The 16,715-nt window shown below is 40.1% G+C and overlaps 1 protein-coding gene across 1 annotated transcript; it reads right to left on the reverse strand.

The window, feature by feature from the left end:
• Positions 1 to 690: 690 nt before the first annotated feature.
• On the reverse strand, positions 691 to 15,706 carry PKNH_0818100 (SICAvar, type I; the record flags this gene model as incomplete). Its single annotated transcript, XM_002258785.2, has 10 exons — positions 691 to 1,089; positions 1,449 to 2,093; positions 2,487 to 3,197; positions 4,527 to 5,153; positions 5,342 to 6,046; positions 6,679 to 7,305; positions 7,518 to 8,159; positions 8,412 to 9,017; positions 9,160 to 9,260; positions 15,532 to 15,706. 10 exons carry the CDS (start codon positions 15,704 to 15,706, stop codon positions 691 to 693), a joined length of 5,238 nt encoding a protein of 1,745 aa, XP_002258821.2.
• Positions 15,707 to 16,715: the final 1,009 nt, after the last annotated feature.

A 16,715-nucleotide genomic window follows, 5' to 3' on the forward strand; every position in this document is an offset into this window, starting at 1 on the left:
AAAAAAAAACATTCTTCTTTTTTCTTAAGAACATTCTTCTTTTTTATTTAAGAACACACATAATTTTTTTTTTTTTCCTTTTTATTTGTTCTTGAAAAAAAAAAAAGTATAAAAAAAAAAAAGAAAAAAACCAAATAATGAGAAAAAAAAAAAATGTACATTGTATTCATAATATTTTTCGTGAAAAAAAAAATATAATGGTTACATATAATCATAAAAACTATGTACACAATCATTTTAAGATGTTACTGAAACAATTACAAAAAATGTGATGATTCATGCTAAAAAATTACCTAGACACACAAAAAAAAGAAAAATTCATGATTTAACTTTTTGAACTGGAAGTTTTTTTTTATTTCGCATGACATAGGGGTTGAATTTCTTCCCTCCCGACCTTGTTAAGGTTTCGCATATCGGAGGAATAAATTTTTTTCGGTACAACGTGAACCCTGAACCCTGAACCCTGAAACCATAAAACATAAACCATAAACCCTAAAACTTAAACCTTGAAACCATAAACCATAAACCATAAACCATAAAATGTGAACCCTGAACCATGAAACCATAAAAGCTGAACACTGAACCTGAGACCATGAATCCTAAACCTAAGACTGTGAACTCGAAACCTAAAACTGTGAACCCTAAACCCAAACCCTGAACCCTAAACCCTAAAACCCTAAATACTGAACCTTAAACCAGTAACCCGGAACCTAAACTTGGAACACGTTCCATAGGAACCTCTTCCATAAGAACATTTTCCTTAGGAACCTGTTCTTCTTCCATTAATTCGGATCCCATGAACTCTTGAACCAAAAGTTCCAGAAAATCCTTCTGGTTCAATTGTGTGTCCCCTTTTTGACATTCATCCAACACTTCAAAATGAATTTCAATAATCGTGCGACGATTCACGGGACCAGAACGTTTCGTTCTAGTTGGAGCAGAACGAGGTTTTCGTTCCTTCACCAATCGATATTCATGTGAACTATCTTGCTGCACATGATCGAGGACTTGTTCTTGTACTGATGGACCAGGAATTTCAGTAGGAGATCTTCTGAAACGTGGTCCTCCTTTACCAAGAGGACCAAAATACTACAAAAAAAAAAAAAAAAAAATTATGAGAGGATATTTTTGTTAAGAAGATTGTGAAATATTTTTTTTACACATTTATTTTATTTTATTTTTTTTCTTTTAACCATTAAAATTTTTTTTCCTTTTAACCATTAAAAAAATTTTTTTTCCTATTAACCATTAAAAAATTTTTTTTTTCCTTTTAACCATTTAAAAAAATTTTTTTTTCCTTTTAAGCATTAAAAAAATTTTTTTTTACTTTTAACCATGAAAAAAATTTTTTTTTTCCTTTTAACCATTAAAAAAATTTTTTTTTTTATTTTTTTTATTAATTTTGTCCATTTAAATTTTTTTTTTTTAATTTTTTTTTTTTATCTTACCTTCCAAAGGTAATAAGCCATAGCCGAAAGACCAATGGAGACAGGAGCCAAAGGAAGAAAAGGGGTAAGGAGATCCGTAAGAAGGATGGGACAGACTGTATTCTCTAATGTTTGTTGCATATGGGTTTGTTCTGATTGGAGTAGTGGTTCCACATTGCCCTTTACACTGTCAGTGCCAATTCTGCAAGTTTCATAACCTTCGTTTTGTATGCACACAAAACAAGAATTAGTACTACCATTCTTGTTGCATGGAGATGTTGCACTCATAATGGCATTACTTTGATTGAAAGCATGTTCTATGCCCTTATCTATGTCACATTTAGGATGTACCCAACTATTTCCTTGTTTCTTCTTATTTGCCATTGTTTGCAATTGTTTTGCATATTCTTTAAGAAATAAACAACCCATCGTTTGTTCAAACGATGGGCCGTTAACACGGCCATTACCATGGGTATAAATGTGCTGCAGTCCTGCAGCAAAAAGCAAACAAGCTGCTTTATTTGTTTTCCTTTCTTTATGGCCAAGTTTATACCATGGGGGGTTGTTGTCATTGCAATATTTGGCAGCGTCCGACTGCTTTGTAGCGCTGTTCATATCTTTTAAAAGTTCCGTTAATTCCTTTCCGATCTCATCGCTCAAGGCACCCTAAGCATAGAACAAAAGAAAAAGAAAGTAAGAAAAAAAAAAAAAATATATGTATATGTATACACATATGTATATACATATGTGTACACATATACATATATACATATACACAGATACATATATACATATACATATACATATACATATACATATATACATATACATATACATATACATATACATATACATATACATATACATATACATATACATATACATATACATATACATATACATATACATATACATATACATATACATATATACGTATACATATACATATATACATATATATACGTATACATATACATATACATATATATGCATATATACATATATACATATATATTTATATGTATGTATATATATGTATATGCATTTGTCCATCCTTACCCAAGATAGTGTTCCAACTAGGCCATTTTTGCCATTTTTGGACGATTTCCATTTCTTTGCTGCGCATTGGACTTGAGTACAGAAAGAAGATTTCATTTCATTTATGTTGGTTAATGTTTCGTCCATTTTTGATTCTTCTTGGAGGAGTTTATTCATTTTTTTGGGGACGTCTTTATTGTCGCTGCCGTTATTATTGCAATTTTGTCCACTTTGTGGTGTTCCAATGAGGTTTTCATCAAGGAGGAGGTCGCAAGAACCAAACTTTTCATTCCTTCCACACGTAAAACAATTATTATTACTGACACCATTAACCGAACACAAAATATTATTTTTTTTATTCCAATCATCGAACATCTGATTTATTCTATCTTCACCAATGGGACAAACTTTGTCCGTTTCTTTTTTTATTTTATCTGCGTAAAGGTTAAGTGCTGTGCACATCATAGTTTGTTTAAAAAATATGTCATCAGCCTTTGCTCTTGCATTTACATTTGTATTTTGGCCGTTGTCACTACCTTCAATTGTTTTAATGTATTGTAAACCTGCCGTGATATGATTACATGCTTTTCTTTCAACACTATCATCATTACCATCACCAAAATTATTGCATACATCATCTTTGTTGTTCTGTGATTTGTCCTTTCCATTCTTCTCGATTTCCTTGAACATGCTCTGGAGTGCGTCTCCGACGCCCTCCTTCCAAAAGTCACACTGTAAAAAAAAGAAAAGAAAAGGTTATATATATGTAGTTAGTAAGTTGTGTAGTATCCGGTTGTTGTAGTATCCCGTTGGTGTAGTATCCAGTTGGTGTATAGTATCCGGTTGGTGTAGTATCCGTTCCCTGTCTGCGAGGAGTTTTTCCTCTCCCCCCCTAAAGTAGCTAAAGCTAACCCCTGAAACCTTATTCCTATACCCTTAAAACCTTATTCCTATACCCTAAAACTTTACTCCTAAACCCTAAAACTTTACTCCTAAACCCTGAAACCTTATTCATATACCCTAAAACCTTACTCCTATAACTTGCAACCTTATTCTAACACCACAACAACATCATTCCAACACCACAACAACATCATTCCAACACCACAACAACATCATTCCAACACCACAACAACATCATTCCAACACCACAACAACATCATTCCAACACCACAACAACATCATTCCAACACCACAACAACATCATTCCAACACCACAACAACATCATTCCAACACCACAACAACATCATTCCAACACCACAACAACATCATTCCAACACCACAACAACATCATTCCAACACCACAACAACATCATTCCAACACCACAACAACATCATTCCAACACCACAACAACATCATTCCAACACCACAACAACATCATTCCAACACCACAACAACATCATTCCAACACCACAACAACATCATTCCAACACCACAACAACATCATTCCAACACCACAACAACATCATTCCAACACCACAACAACATCATTCCAACACCACAACAACATCATTCCAACACCACAACAACATCATTCCAACACCACAACAACATCATTCCAACACCACAACAACATCATTCCAACACCACAACAACATCATTCCAACACCACAACAACATCATTCCAACACCACAACAACATCATTCCAACACCACAACAACATCATTCCAACACCACAACAACATCATTCCAACACCACAACAACATCATTCCAACACGACAACAACATCATTCCAACACGACAACAACATCATTCCAACACGACAACAACATCATTCCAACACCCCTACAACCTTATTCCGAAACCCCTAAAACCTTATTCTAATGCCCCTACAAACCTATTCTAATACCCCTACAACCTTATTCTAATACCCTTATCACCTTATTCTAACACAGTTACCACCTTATTCTGACACCCTTACCACCTTATTCTAACACACTTACCACCTTTATTCTAACACCCCTACAACCTTATTCTAACACCCGGAATCTGAATATATTTTTTTTTTTTTATTCCTTTTACCCCTCAGAAGTTGTGTTGTTTGTGGTAATACTTACCCAATCCTTCTTATTAGTACCAGTACTTCCTTTCATGTGGTTTTTGAACCATTTGGGTCCGGCGCATCTAATGTAGTCGCATAAAGTGGACATTACATTTATTTCCTTCATGGTTGCTTCCATTTCTTTTTTTTTCTGCTCGAGCAAAGTACCAATTTTGGTCTTCATTTGCATAACATCTGTGCCAGGCGCCACGGTACAACTGTCAATATTGTCTTCCCATTTACATTCAATGCACGGACCATTACTGTTCGTGCATGAAGTATTATTATTTTGAAATGCCTTAAATGCCTTCTCTATACCAGAATCAATGACACATTTTGATGTTTCTTTCATTTTCTTTGCATATTCCCTAAGGAGTAAACAACCCAACGTTCGTCTCAAGGATGGGTGTCCAGACAGGATACCATTGTTCCCTGTTGTCGAGGTACCCGGTTTGTACAGTTGTTTTAAGCCGACATGCAAATAATTGCATGCCCTTTTTTCAGGGTCCGTGGCATCTCTGCCACCATTATCATCCACTGTAGTACATTCAGTTCCGCTCCCGTTTCCTTCAGTTGCCTTCATGGCGTTGGACAATTCTGTCCACAATTGTCCTCCTTCGCTAGTCTCCCCCCAGAATTCGTCCTGTATAAGGTGGTGATGGTATTATATATATATACATATACATACATATACATATACATATATACATATACATATACATATACATATATACATATACATATACATATATACATCTGTACATCTATACATATACATATACATATGTACATATGTATATATGTATATATAATGTTGTTATCCACCCTTACCGAAGATAGTGGTGTTCCCTTTTTTTCTTCTGCGTATTTTTTTGCTGCACATTGGAGTTGAGTACAGAAAGAAGAGGTCGAAATGTTAGTGATAGAAGTTAAGGTGGTATTCACTTCAGAGATGGATTTGGATGGGGATTGGTCTTTGTCTTCGAGAAATTTGTTTATTTGAGTGTGGACTTTGTCTTTGTCGTTGTCATCAGGGCAACTTCCATTTTTGGGGGTATTAATCAAATTTTTGTCAACACTTAGTTGGCAATTCTTAAGTTCTGAGTTTGATACCCTATCACAAACAGAACAATCTTTGGTATTACCAGCAGAGGTCGGACACGGAATTTTATTATTTGCATTCCATTTTTCAAACATTTCTTTTATTTTAGATTCATCAATGGGACAATTTTTCGCCGTCAATTCGATTATTTTATCAGCGTACATGTTAAGAGCAATACAACCCACTGCTTGTTGAAGCAGTTGGTTCTCATTACCATCAGGCTGCTTGGCAGTAATACTATTTGGAATCTCTTTAATGTGTTGTAACCCTGCTGTGATATAACTACATGCTCTTCTTTCAACACTATCAACATTACCATCGCCAAAATCATTACATACAGCATTAGGGTTGGTTGCACTGCTCTGTCCCTTCATCCCGACTTCCTTGAACATTGTTTGCAATGCTGTTCTGACCCCCTGCTCCCAAAATTCACACTATAAGAAAGAGGAAAGGTAATATATATATGTAATTGGTTCTGTAGTATAATGCTGATGCAGTATCCGGTTGGTGTATAGTATCCGGTTGGTGCGTAGTATCCGGTAACTATCGGCCATCCGGTTGGTGTAGTATCCGGTTGGTGTTGTTTCCGGTCTCCGTCTGCGAGAAGTTTTTCCTCTCCCCCCCTAAAGCAGCTAAAGCTAACCTCGGAACCCTATTCATATACCCTGAAAACCTTATTCCCGTACCCCTAAAACCTTATTCTAATACCCTTAAAACTCTATTTCGACACCAATGCAACCTTATTCTAACACCCCAAACAACATCATTCCAACACCCCAAACAACATCATTCCAACACCCCAAACAACATCATTCCAACACCCCAAACAACATCATTCCAACACCCCAAACAACATCATTCCAACACCCCAAACAACATCATTCCAACACCACAATAACATCATTCCAACACCCCAAACAACATCATTCCAACACCCCAAACAACATCATTCCAGCACCCCCAACAACATCATTCCTATATCCGGAATCTGAATTTTTTTTTTTCTTTTTTTTTTTTTTTTTTCCTACTACCCCTCAGGTGTAGTGTTTTCTGTAGTAATACTTACCCAAGTCTTCTTATCAGTACCACTACCACCGTTACCCTTACTGTGCTTTTCGAACCACTTCCCTGCGGCACATTGGAGTTTGGCGCATAGAGACTTTGTTTCGTTCATGTCCTTCATGGTGTTAGTTAGGGTGCCGTCAATTTTGTTCTTAACTTGTTTTAATTTGTTCTTTACTGGCGTCTTCTCTGTTTTGGCATTTGTGACAATTGCGTTAATTTGGCAACTTTCATATTCGCTACCACCCCATATGCATTGTCCCCCCTTTAAATCTTTACCAGCAGTCTCGAAAGCTTTCTTTATTCCTGATTCCACTGAACATTTGGCGTCGCTTTCCATTTTTTTTGCATAAGAATGAAGTAAGAAACAACCCATCGTTTGGACAAACGATGCATGTTCGGATAAGATTGGATATTCCTTGTTTTTAGACGTTGCAGTCGGTGTAAGTTGCTTCAGTTTTTTGAAACCTGCTGTAAGATATTGGCATGCCTTTCTTTCAGGGTTGGTGGGAGTTCTGCCATTATCATCCATTTGATTACATTGTCCGTTTACGCTTGGTGCCATCATGGCCTCTGCTAATTCTTGCCACAACTTATGGACCTCGCCACTTCCCTCCTCCCAAAAATTCTTCTGTAGAAGGTGGTGATAAAATATATATATTTATATACATACATATACACGTATGTACATATATATATATATATGTAAGTATATATATGTATACACATGTATGTATATATATGTACATATACATGTATACATACATATGTGTATATGTATATACATACGTACATATACATATGTATATGTATGTACATATATACAGTTGTTTCTCCCCATACCGCTTTCTGCTGTCCGGTAGAGGAATTTAAGTGGGATGCTATACATTCCATATGGTCACATAAAGTGGTCATGGTATTTATGTTCTCCATGATGGAGTTAGTGTTTGGGTCATCCACCTTGACAATTTCTTCCACTTCCTCCTTTACTGCCTTCTCTGCGGCAGAGGGTCCATTTGTCTTAATTTTGCATTTCTCCCATTCCTTGTCTTTGTCCCATTGGCAAGGGACACAAGGTCCCTTGCCAGTGCCACTGCAAGTACCAGGTGCCTTATTCTTTGGTTCCTTCCACAAATCAAATGCCTGTTGTATCCCCTTATCAATATTACAAATTGCTTTGCTTTTCATATGTTTTGCATAAGCGTGAAGTAAGAAACAACCCATCGTTTGTCTAAACGATGGGTGTTTCGTAGATAAGATGTCGTCGCCTGACGGCGACGGCGACGTCGGCGCCGCCGACGTCGCATCCGGCGCCTTATACAGTTCTTCGAAGCCGGCATGCAAAAAATTGCATGCCGCCTTATCAGACGGATTTTGCATTGCATCACATTCATTTGAACTGCCTGTGCCATTTGTCCCCTTCACTTTATCTGCCAATTCTTGCCATAATTTGGCGACTTCGCCGCCGACTTCCCAGAAGTTGTTCTATATAAGTAGTAATATATATATATATATATATATATATGCATATGCATATATGCATAAATGCATATATACATATGTATATACATACATACGTATACATATACATGTATATGTATATATGTATATATGTATATATGTATACATGTACATATATCTGTACATCTTTGTATATGTATACATACGTACATACATGTATGTGTATATGCGTATGTATAGATGTGTATGTATATGTGTATGTAGATGTTTCCTTACGTTGCCCTTTTGAGCTTGTCCTTCAGTTGCTAAACATTGGAGACGCTCACAGAGGGGGTTTTTATTATTAAAATCAGTTAAGGTTTTGTGTACTTCGTCCCCCTTCGTTTGGGTGTTACCTTCGAACAATTTAACCACTTCGTCCTTTACTTTGGCGTTGAGGGTGGTGCCATTGGGAATGGTGCACTGATCAAGTTCGTTCTTAGTGGTGTCGTCATTCCCCCATTTGCATTCAAAACAATTAGCAGCGCTAGAACCTTTGCAGTGGTCTCCTGATTTCTCCATAATGCTTTTAATTTGGGTAAAAGCGTGACTTATCCCTTTATCTATGCTACAATACCCTCCTTCTTTTGCTTTTTTTTTTAATTTTTTAGCATATTCCTTTAATAAAAGACATTGTATCATTTGATTAGAATATTTGTTAGGGTCACCATTCTTATTTTGGTACATTTGTTCTAATTTAGCAGTAATGAGTTCGCAAGCCTCCTTATTTGCATTGTCCATAGAATTGTCGTTGCAATAGGTACTTGTGGTGGTAGTACTACCAGTAGTAGTCCCATTAAAGAGATTGTTCAATTTGTCACTGACGTTGTTGTCCCAGAAATCCTTCAATATAGAAAAGGAAAAGATATATATATACATATATGCATGTCTACATATACATACACATATATATTTATACATAAATGTATATGTATGTATATACATGTACATCCTTTTGCCTCCCCTTTACGGTGTTGCCCCTTACCTTCGGTTGTCCCTGCCCGTTGTTCTTCAGTTCCCAATGTGTTCTTGCACATTTTAGTCGATCACATAAACTGTTGCCTTCTTGCTTCATACATACTTCAGCTGCGAAAAAAAGAAGAAGATTAATAGAACATGTGAAGTACCACGTGTGTATATATATATATGTATGTTGTATGTTGTATGTTGTATGTTGTATGTTGTATGTATGTATGTTGTATGTTGTATGTTGTATGTTGTATGTTGTATGTTGTATGTTGTATGTTGTATGTTGTATGTTGTATGTATGTATGTTGTATGTTGTATGTTGTATGTTGTATGTTGTATGTTGTATGTTGTATGTTGTATGTTGTGTGTATATATGTTGTATGTTGTATGTTGTATGTTGTATGTTGTTATGTTGTATGTTGTATGTTGTATGTTGTATGTTGTATGTTGTATGTATGTATGTTGTATGTTGTATGTATTTATGTAGATTGAGTAAATGTATGTCATTCACAATCAATCGATGAAAATTTCCAAATTTTTTTCCGTCTAATTTGTTCTAAATTTGTGGTTTATATGCCATCCGGTTCGTACCATCCGGTTCATACCATCCAGTTCATACCATCCAGTTCATACCATCCGGTTCCTACCATCCAGTCTCCACCATCCTGTTCACACCATCCAGTCTCCACCATCCTGTCTCCACCATCCAGTCTCCACCATCCAGTCTCCACCATCCAGTCTCCACCATCCAGTCTCCACCATCCAGTCTCCACCATCCGGTCCATACCATCCAGTCTCCACCATCCAGTCTCCACCATCCGGTTCATACCATCCGGTCACTTCCATCCGGTTCATAACATCCGGTTCCTACCATCCGGCTCATACCATCCGGTTCATACCATCCGGTTACTACCATCCAGTTTCTACCATCCACTTCCCACCATCCCGTTCATACCATCCGGTTCATACCATTAGGCTCATACCATCCAGTTCATACCATCCGGTTACTACCATCCGGTTTCTACCGTCCGCTTCATACCATCCGGTTCATACCATCCGATTCATACCATCCGGTTCATACCATCCGGTTCATACCATCCAGTCTCCAAAATCCAGTTCCCACCATCCGGTTCATACCATCCGGTTACTACCATCCGGTAGCTACCATCCGGTTTCTACCATCCGGTTACTACCATCCAGTTCATACCATCCGGTTCATACCATCCAGTTCATACCATCCGGCTCATACCATCCGGTTTATCCCATCCGGTTAGTGTGTGGTATCCGGTTCATACCATCCGGTCTATACCATTCGGTTCATACCATCCGGCTCATACCATCCGGCTTCTACAATGCAGTCTCCACCATCCAGTCCATACCATCCAGTTCCCACCATCCCCTTCCCACCATAGGGTTATTACCATCCAGTCTCCACCATCCTGCCTCCACCATCCAGTCTCCACCATCCAGTCTCCACCATCCGGTTACTACCAACCAGTTCCCACCATCCAGTCTCCACCATCCAGTGTCCACCATCCAGTCTCCACCATCCAGTCTCCACCATCCAGTCTCCACCATCCAGTCTCCACCATCCAGTCTCCACCATCCAGTTTCCCACCATCCAGTTCCCACCATCCGATACCTACCATCCGGTTACCACCATCCAGTCTCCACCATCCAGTTTCCCACCATCCACTTCCCACCATCCAGTCTCCACCATCCAGTCCCCACCATGCGGTCTATACCATCCGGTCAGTGTGTAGTATCCGGTTCATACCATCCGGTTCATACCATCCGGTTCATACCATCCGGTTTATACCATCCGGTTCACACCATCCGGTCCGTACCATCCGGTTACTACCATTCCGTCACTACCATCTGGTTCATACCATCCAGTTCATACCATCCGGTTACTACCATCCAGTTACTATCATCCACCTCCCACCATCCACTTCCCACCATGCGGTTGCAGTATAGTATCAGGTCTTTGTCTTCGAGGAGTTTTTCCTCTACCCCTCCCGGGAGGGATGCTGGGATGCGTCCCTGCCATCCGGTTCCTACCATCCGATTCATACCATCCGGTTCATACCATCCGGTTCATACCACCCAGTTTCCACCATCCGGTTCATACCATCCGGGTCATACCATCCGGTTCATACCATCCACTTCATACCATCCGGTTCATACCATCCCGTTCATACCATCAGGTTAGTGTGTAGTATCCGGTTCATACCATCCGGTTCCTACCATCCGGTTCATACCATTCCGTTCATACCATCCGGTTCCTACCATCCGGTTCATACCATTCCGTTCATACCATCCAGTTCCCACCATCCAGTTCCTACCATCCGCTCTCTACCATCCGATTTATACCATCCAGTTCCCACCATCCAGTCTCCACCATCCAGTCTCCACCATCCAGTCTCCATCATCCGGTTCATACCATCCGGTTCATACCATCCGGTCCATACCATTCGGTTCATACTGTCCAGTTCATACCAACCAGTTCATACCATCCGGTTCATACTATTCCGGTTCCTACCATCCGATTCATACCATCCGGTTCATACCATCCGGTTAATACCATTCGGTTCATACCATCCGGTTCATACTATCCGGTCCATGCCATCCGGTCCATACCATGCGGTTCATACCATCCGATTCATACCATCCAGTTCCTACCATCCGGTCCATACCATCCGGTTCATACCATCCGGTTCATACCATCCGGTTCATATCATCCGGTTCATACTATACGGCCCATACCATCCGGTGCCTACGATCCGGTTCATACCATCCGGTTCATACCATCCGGTTCATACCATCCGGTCACTACCATCCGGTCACTACCATCAGGTCACTACCATCAGGTCACTACCATCCGGTTTATACCATCCGGTTCATACCATCCGGTTAGTGTGTAGTATCCTGTTTTTGTCTTCGAGGAGTTTTACCTAACCCTCCCGGGAGGGATGCTGGGATGCGTCCCTGCCATCCGGTTCATACCATCCGGTTCATACCATCCAGTTCATACCATCCGGTTCATACCATCCACATCCCACCATCCAGTTTCCCACCATCCAGTTCCCACCATCCCGTTCCTACCATCCGGTTCATAAAATCCGGTTCATACCATCCGGTTCATACCATCCGGTTCGTACCATCCGGTTCGTACCATCCGGTTCCCACCATGCAGTTCCAACCATTCAGTTCCTACCATCCAGTCTCCACCATAAAATATCCACCATCCACTTCCCACCATCCAGTTTCCACCATCCGCTTCCTACCATCCGGTTAGTGTCCAGCATCCGGTTTCTACCATCCGGTTCATACTATTCCCGTTCATACCATCCACTTCCCACTACCCAGTTTCGACCATCCGGTTCATACCATCCGGATCATACCATCCTGTTCCTACCATCCAGTCTCGACCACCCAGTTACTACCATCCAGGTCCCACCATCCGATCACTACTATCCTATTATTACCATCCACTTCCTACCATGCACTTCCCACTATCCGGTCTCCACCATCCGGTTCATACCATCCAGTTCCCACCATCCAGTTCCCACCATCCAGTTCCCACCATCCAGTTCCCACCATCCAGTTCCCACCATCCAGTTCCCACCATCCAGTTCCCACCATCCAGTTCCCACCATCCGGTTCATACCATTCAGATTCATACCATCATGTTCATACCATCCGGTACCTACCTTCGGGCTCATACTATCCGGTTCATACCATCCGGTTCATACTATCCGGTTTATACCATCCGGTTCATATAATCTGGTTCATACCATCCAGTTACCACCATCCGGTTTCTACCATCCAGTTCCTACCATCCCGTTTCTACCATCCGGTTCATACCATTCGGTTCATACGATCCGGTTCATACAATCCGGTTTCTACCATCCCGTTCATACCATCCAGTTCATACCATCCAGTTCATACCATCCAGTTCATACCATCCGGTTCATACCATCCGGTTTCTACCATCCGGTTTCTACCATTCCGCTTCCTACCATCCGGATTCTACCATCCGCTTCATACCATTCGGTTCATACCATCCAGTAAATACCATCCGGTTCATACCATCCGGTTCGTACTATCCGGTTCATACCATCCGGTTCATACCATCCGGTTTATACCATCCGGATCATACCATCCAGTTCCTACCATCCAGTTACCACCATCCAGTTACCACCATCCAGTCCCCACCATCCAGTCCCCACCATCCGGTCTATACCGTCTGGTCACTACCATCCGATTACTACCATCAGGTTACTACCATCGGGTCCCCACCGTCCGCATTGTACCATCCGGTTACTACCATCAGGTTCCCACCATCCTGTTCATACCATCCGGTTACTACAATCCGTTTGGTGTGTAGTATCCGCTTAGTGTCTGCGAGGAGATTTTCCTTTCCCTTCCCCTTACTCAACTAAAGCTAACCCCGGAACCTGAATCCTAAACCCTGAACCCTACCTCTAAACCCGGAACCCTACACCTAAACCCGGAACCCTACTCCTAAACCCGGAACCCTACTCCTAAACCCGGAACCCTACTCCTAAACCCGGAACCCTACACCTAAACCCGGAACCCTACTCCTAAACCCGGAACCCTACTCCTAAACCCGGAACCCTACTCCTAAACCCGGAACCCTACTCCTAAACCCGGAACCCTACACCTAAACCCGGAACCCTACTCCTAAACCCGGAACCCTACTCCTAAACGCGGAACCCTACTCCTAAACCCTGAACCCTACTCCTAAACCCGGAACCCTACTCCTAAACCCGGAATCTGACTTCTAACACCCTGACACCTTCCTCCTAAACCAGGAATTCGAATTCTTGCACCCCTAAAACCTTATTCTAACACCCTGACACCTTTGTCCTAAACCCGGAATCTAAGTTCTCACACCCTGACACCTTTGTCCGAAACCCGGAATCTAAGTTCTAACACCCTTACAACCTTTATTCCTGAACGCGGAACCCTCTTCCTATACCCATAAAACGTTCTTCCTAAACCCGGAATCTAAATTCTAACACCCTGAAACCTTCCTCCTAAACCCGGAATCTGACTTCTAACACCCACACAACCTTCCTCCTAAACCCTAAATCCGACTTCTAACACCCCTACAACCTTCATTCCAACGCCCCAACAACCTTATTCTAACACCCCAACAACCATATTATGACACCCCTACAACCTTATTCTAGCACCCTTAACACCTTATTCTAACACCCATACAACCTTATTCTAATACCCCTAAAACCTTTACCCTTATACCCTGAGACCTTATTCCAATACCTTGAAACCTTATTCCAATACCCCAACAACATCATTCCAACACCCCTACAACCTTATTCTAGCACCCCAACAACCTTATTCTATGAATCTTACAATCTTCATCCTAAGCTCGGAATCTGATTTCTGACACCCCTACAACCTTAATCTAACACCCCCAAGAACCTTCGTCTTACACCCCCACAACCTTATTCTAAGACCCCTACAACCTTATTCCAATACCCAAACAACCTTATTCCTATACCACACAACCTTCTTCCTATACCCTGAAACCATCTTCCTACACCCCTAAAACCTTATTCTGACACCCCTAAGGACCTTATTCTAACACCCCTAAGACCCTATCCTGACACCCCTAAGACCCTATTCTAACACCCTTATTACCTTATTCTAACACCATTACCACCTTATTCTAACACCCCTAAGACCCTATTCTAACACCATTACCACCTTATTCTAACACCCTGACTACCTTATTCTGACACCCCCAAACCCTCATTCAAACACCACCAGAACTTTATTCTAACACCCTTATCACCTCATTCTAACACCACCAGAACTTTATTCTAACACCCTTACCATCTTATTCGAACACCCCCTACAACCTTATTCTAACACCCTCACAACCTTATTCTAACACCCTTACCTCCTTATTGTAATACCCCTACAACCTTATTCTAACACCCCAACAACATCATTCCAACACCCCTACAACCTCTATTACAACACCCTGACGACCTTATTCTAACATTCCTACAACCATATTCCAATACCCCTACAACGTTATTCTGACACCCTTAACACCTTATTCTAACACCCTTACCACCTTATTCCTGTACCCTGAAACCATACTCCTAAACCCTGGAACCTTATTCTCATACCCGAAATCTGACTCCTGTACCCTCAGAACGTTATTCTAACATCCTGTAACCTTACTCCTAAACCCGGAATAAGAAGAAATTTTTTTTTTTTTTTTTTTTTTAAATATTCTTATATATTTATTTCGTCCATTTTAAAAGAAAAAGAAGTATATAATAACAACAATAACGACAAATAATAATAATGATAATAATAACATTACTTACCGGAATGGTTACACCTTGGGCAGGTAGTCCAGTACGCTGGGAATTCGTACCCAAATATTCTTGCCATTCTTTCCTTAGTTCATTGCCCCTCTGCTCACTTGCTATTCTTTCATGTTCGTCCTGGACGGGACACGAATTCGATGCTCCCGGTTGCGTCGCTCCCGCCGTCATGATTGCTGTTCTTTATTTGTTCTGTTCTCTGGTTACTGTTCTTCTTCTTCTCCTCTACAATTTGTATATAATAGAATTAAGAAGGAGAAAATAATGATATTAAGGAAAATAAGGAACTCAAAAAAATGTAATGAACATGACTATTATTGGAAAAAAACAAATATATATAAAAAAAAAATTTTTTTTTTTCTCTGAATCATTTGTTCTTTTCTTTGCCTTTCTTCTTCTTTGCTTTGCGCCTTTTTTCTTTGTGCCTTTCTTTTTCTTTTTTTCCTTCCCTTTGAAAAACTTCTTTCACTTCTCTTTAAACCTTCTTTTTCTTCCTCCTTTAAGAAACCTGCTTTTTCTTCCCCTTAGAAAACCTTCTTTAATCTTCTTTTTCTTCCTCCTTTAAGAAACCTTCTTTCTTTTCTCCTTTTTAAACCTTCTTTCTTCTTTTCTTTCCCTTTGAAAACCTTCTTTTACTTTTCCCCTCTGAAAACCTTCCTTCTTCTTCCTCCCCTCTAGAACCTTCTTTCTTCTTCCTACCTTAAAACACGTAAAAAAAAAAAAAGAAAAGATTCTTTTTCTCCCCACTAAAGGTGGCTAAAATACCAGGCCATATATTATTGTTCTAACCCTAAATGGAGGAAAAAGAAAACCTTCTTTTTCTTCCTCCCTTACGAAACCTCCTTTTTCTTTCCCCCCTAAGAAACCTTCTTTTTCTTTTCCTTCCCCTTTAAGAAAACTTCTTTTTCTTCCCCCTTTGAAAACCTTCTTTAATCTTCTTTTTCTTCCCTTTGAAAACCTTCTTTTTCATCCGTTAAAAAACCTTCCTTACCTTCCTTCAAGGTGATTAAACACCAGGCAATATTGTTGTTCTAATAACCTAGGAAAGAACTTTCTTTTCCCTTTCCCCCTCTGAAAACCTTCTTTTTCTTTTTCCCCCTTTAAGAAACCTTCTTACTTTCCTTCTTTCGAGAAATCTTCTTTCTTATTCCCTCCCTTCAAAACACGTAAAAAAAAAAGA

This window comes from Plasmodium knowlesi (assembly GCF_000006355.2).
Source record: "Plasmodium knowlesi strain H genome assembly, chromosome: 8".
Taxonomy (NCBI): Eukaryota; Apicomplexa; class Aconoidasida; order Haemosporida; family Plasmodiidae; genus Plasmodium; species Plasmodium knowlesi.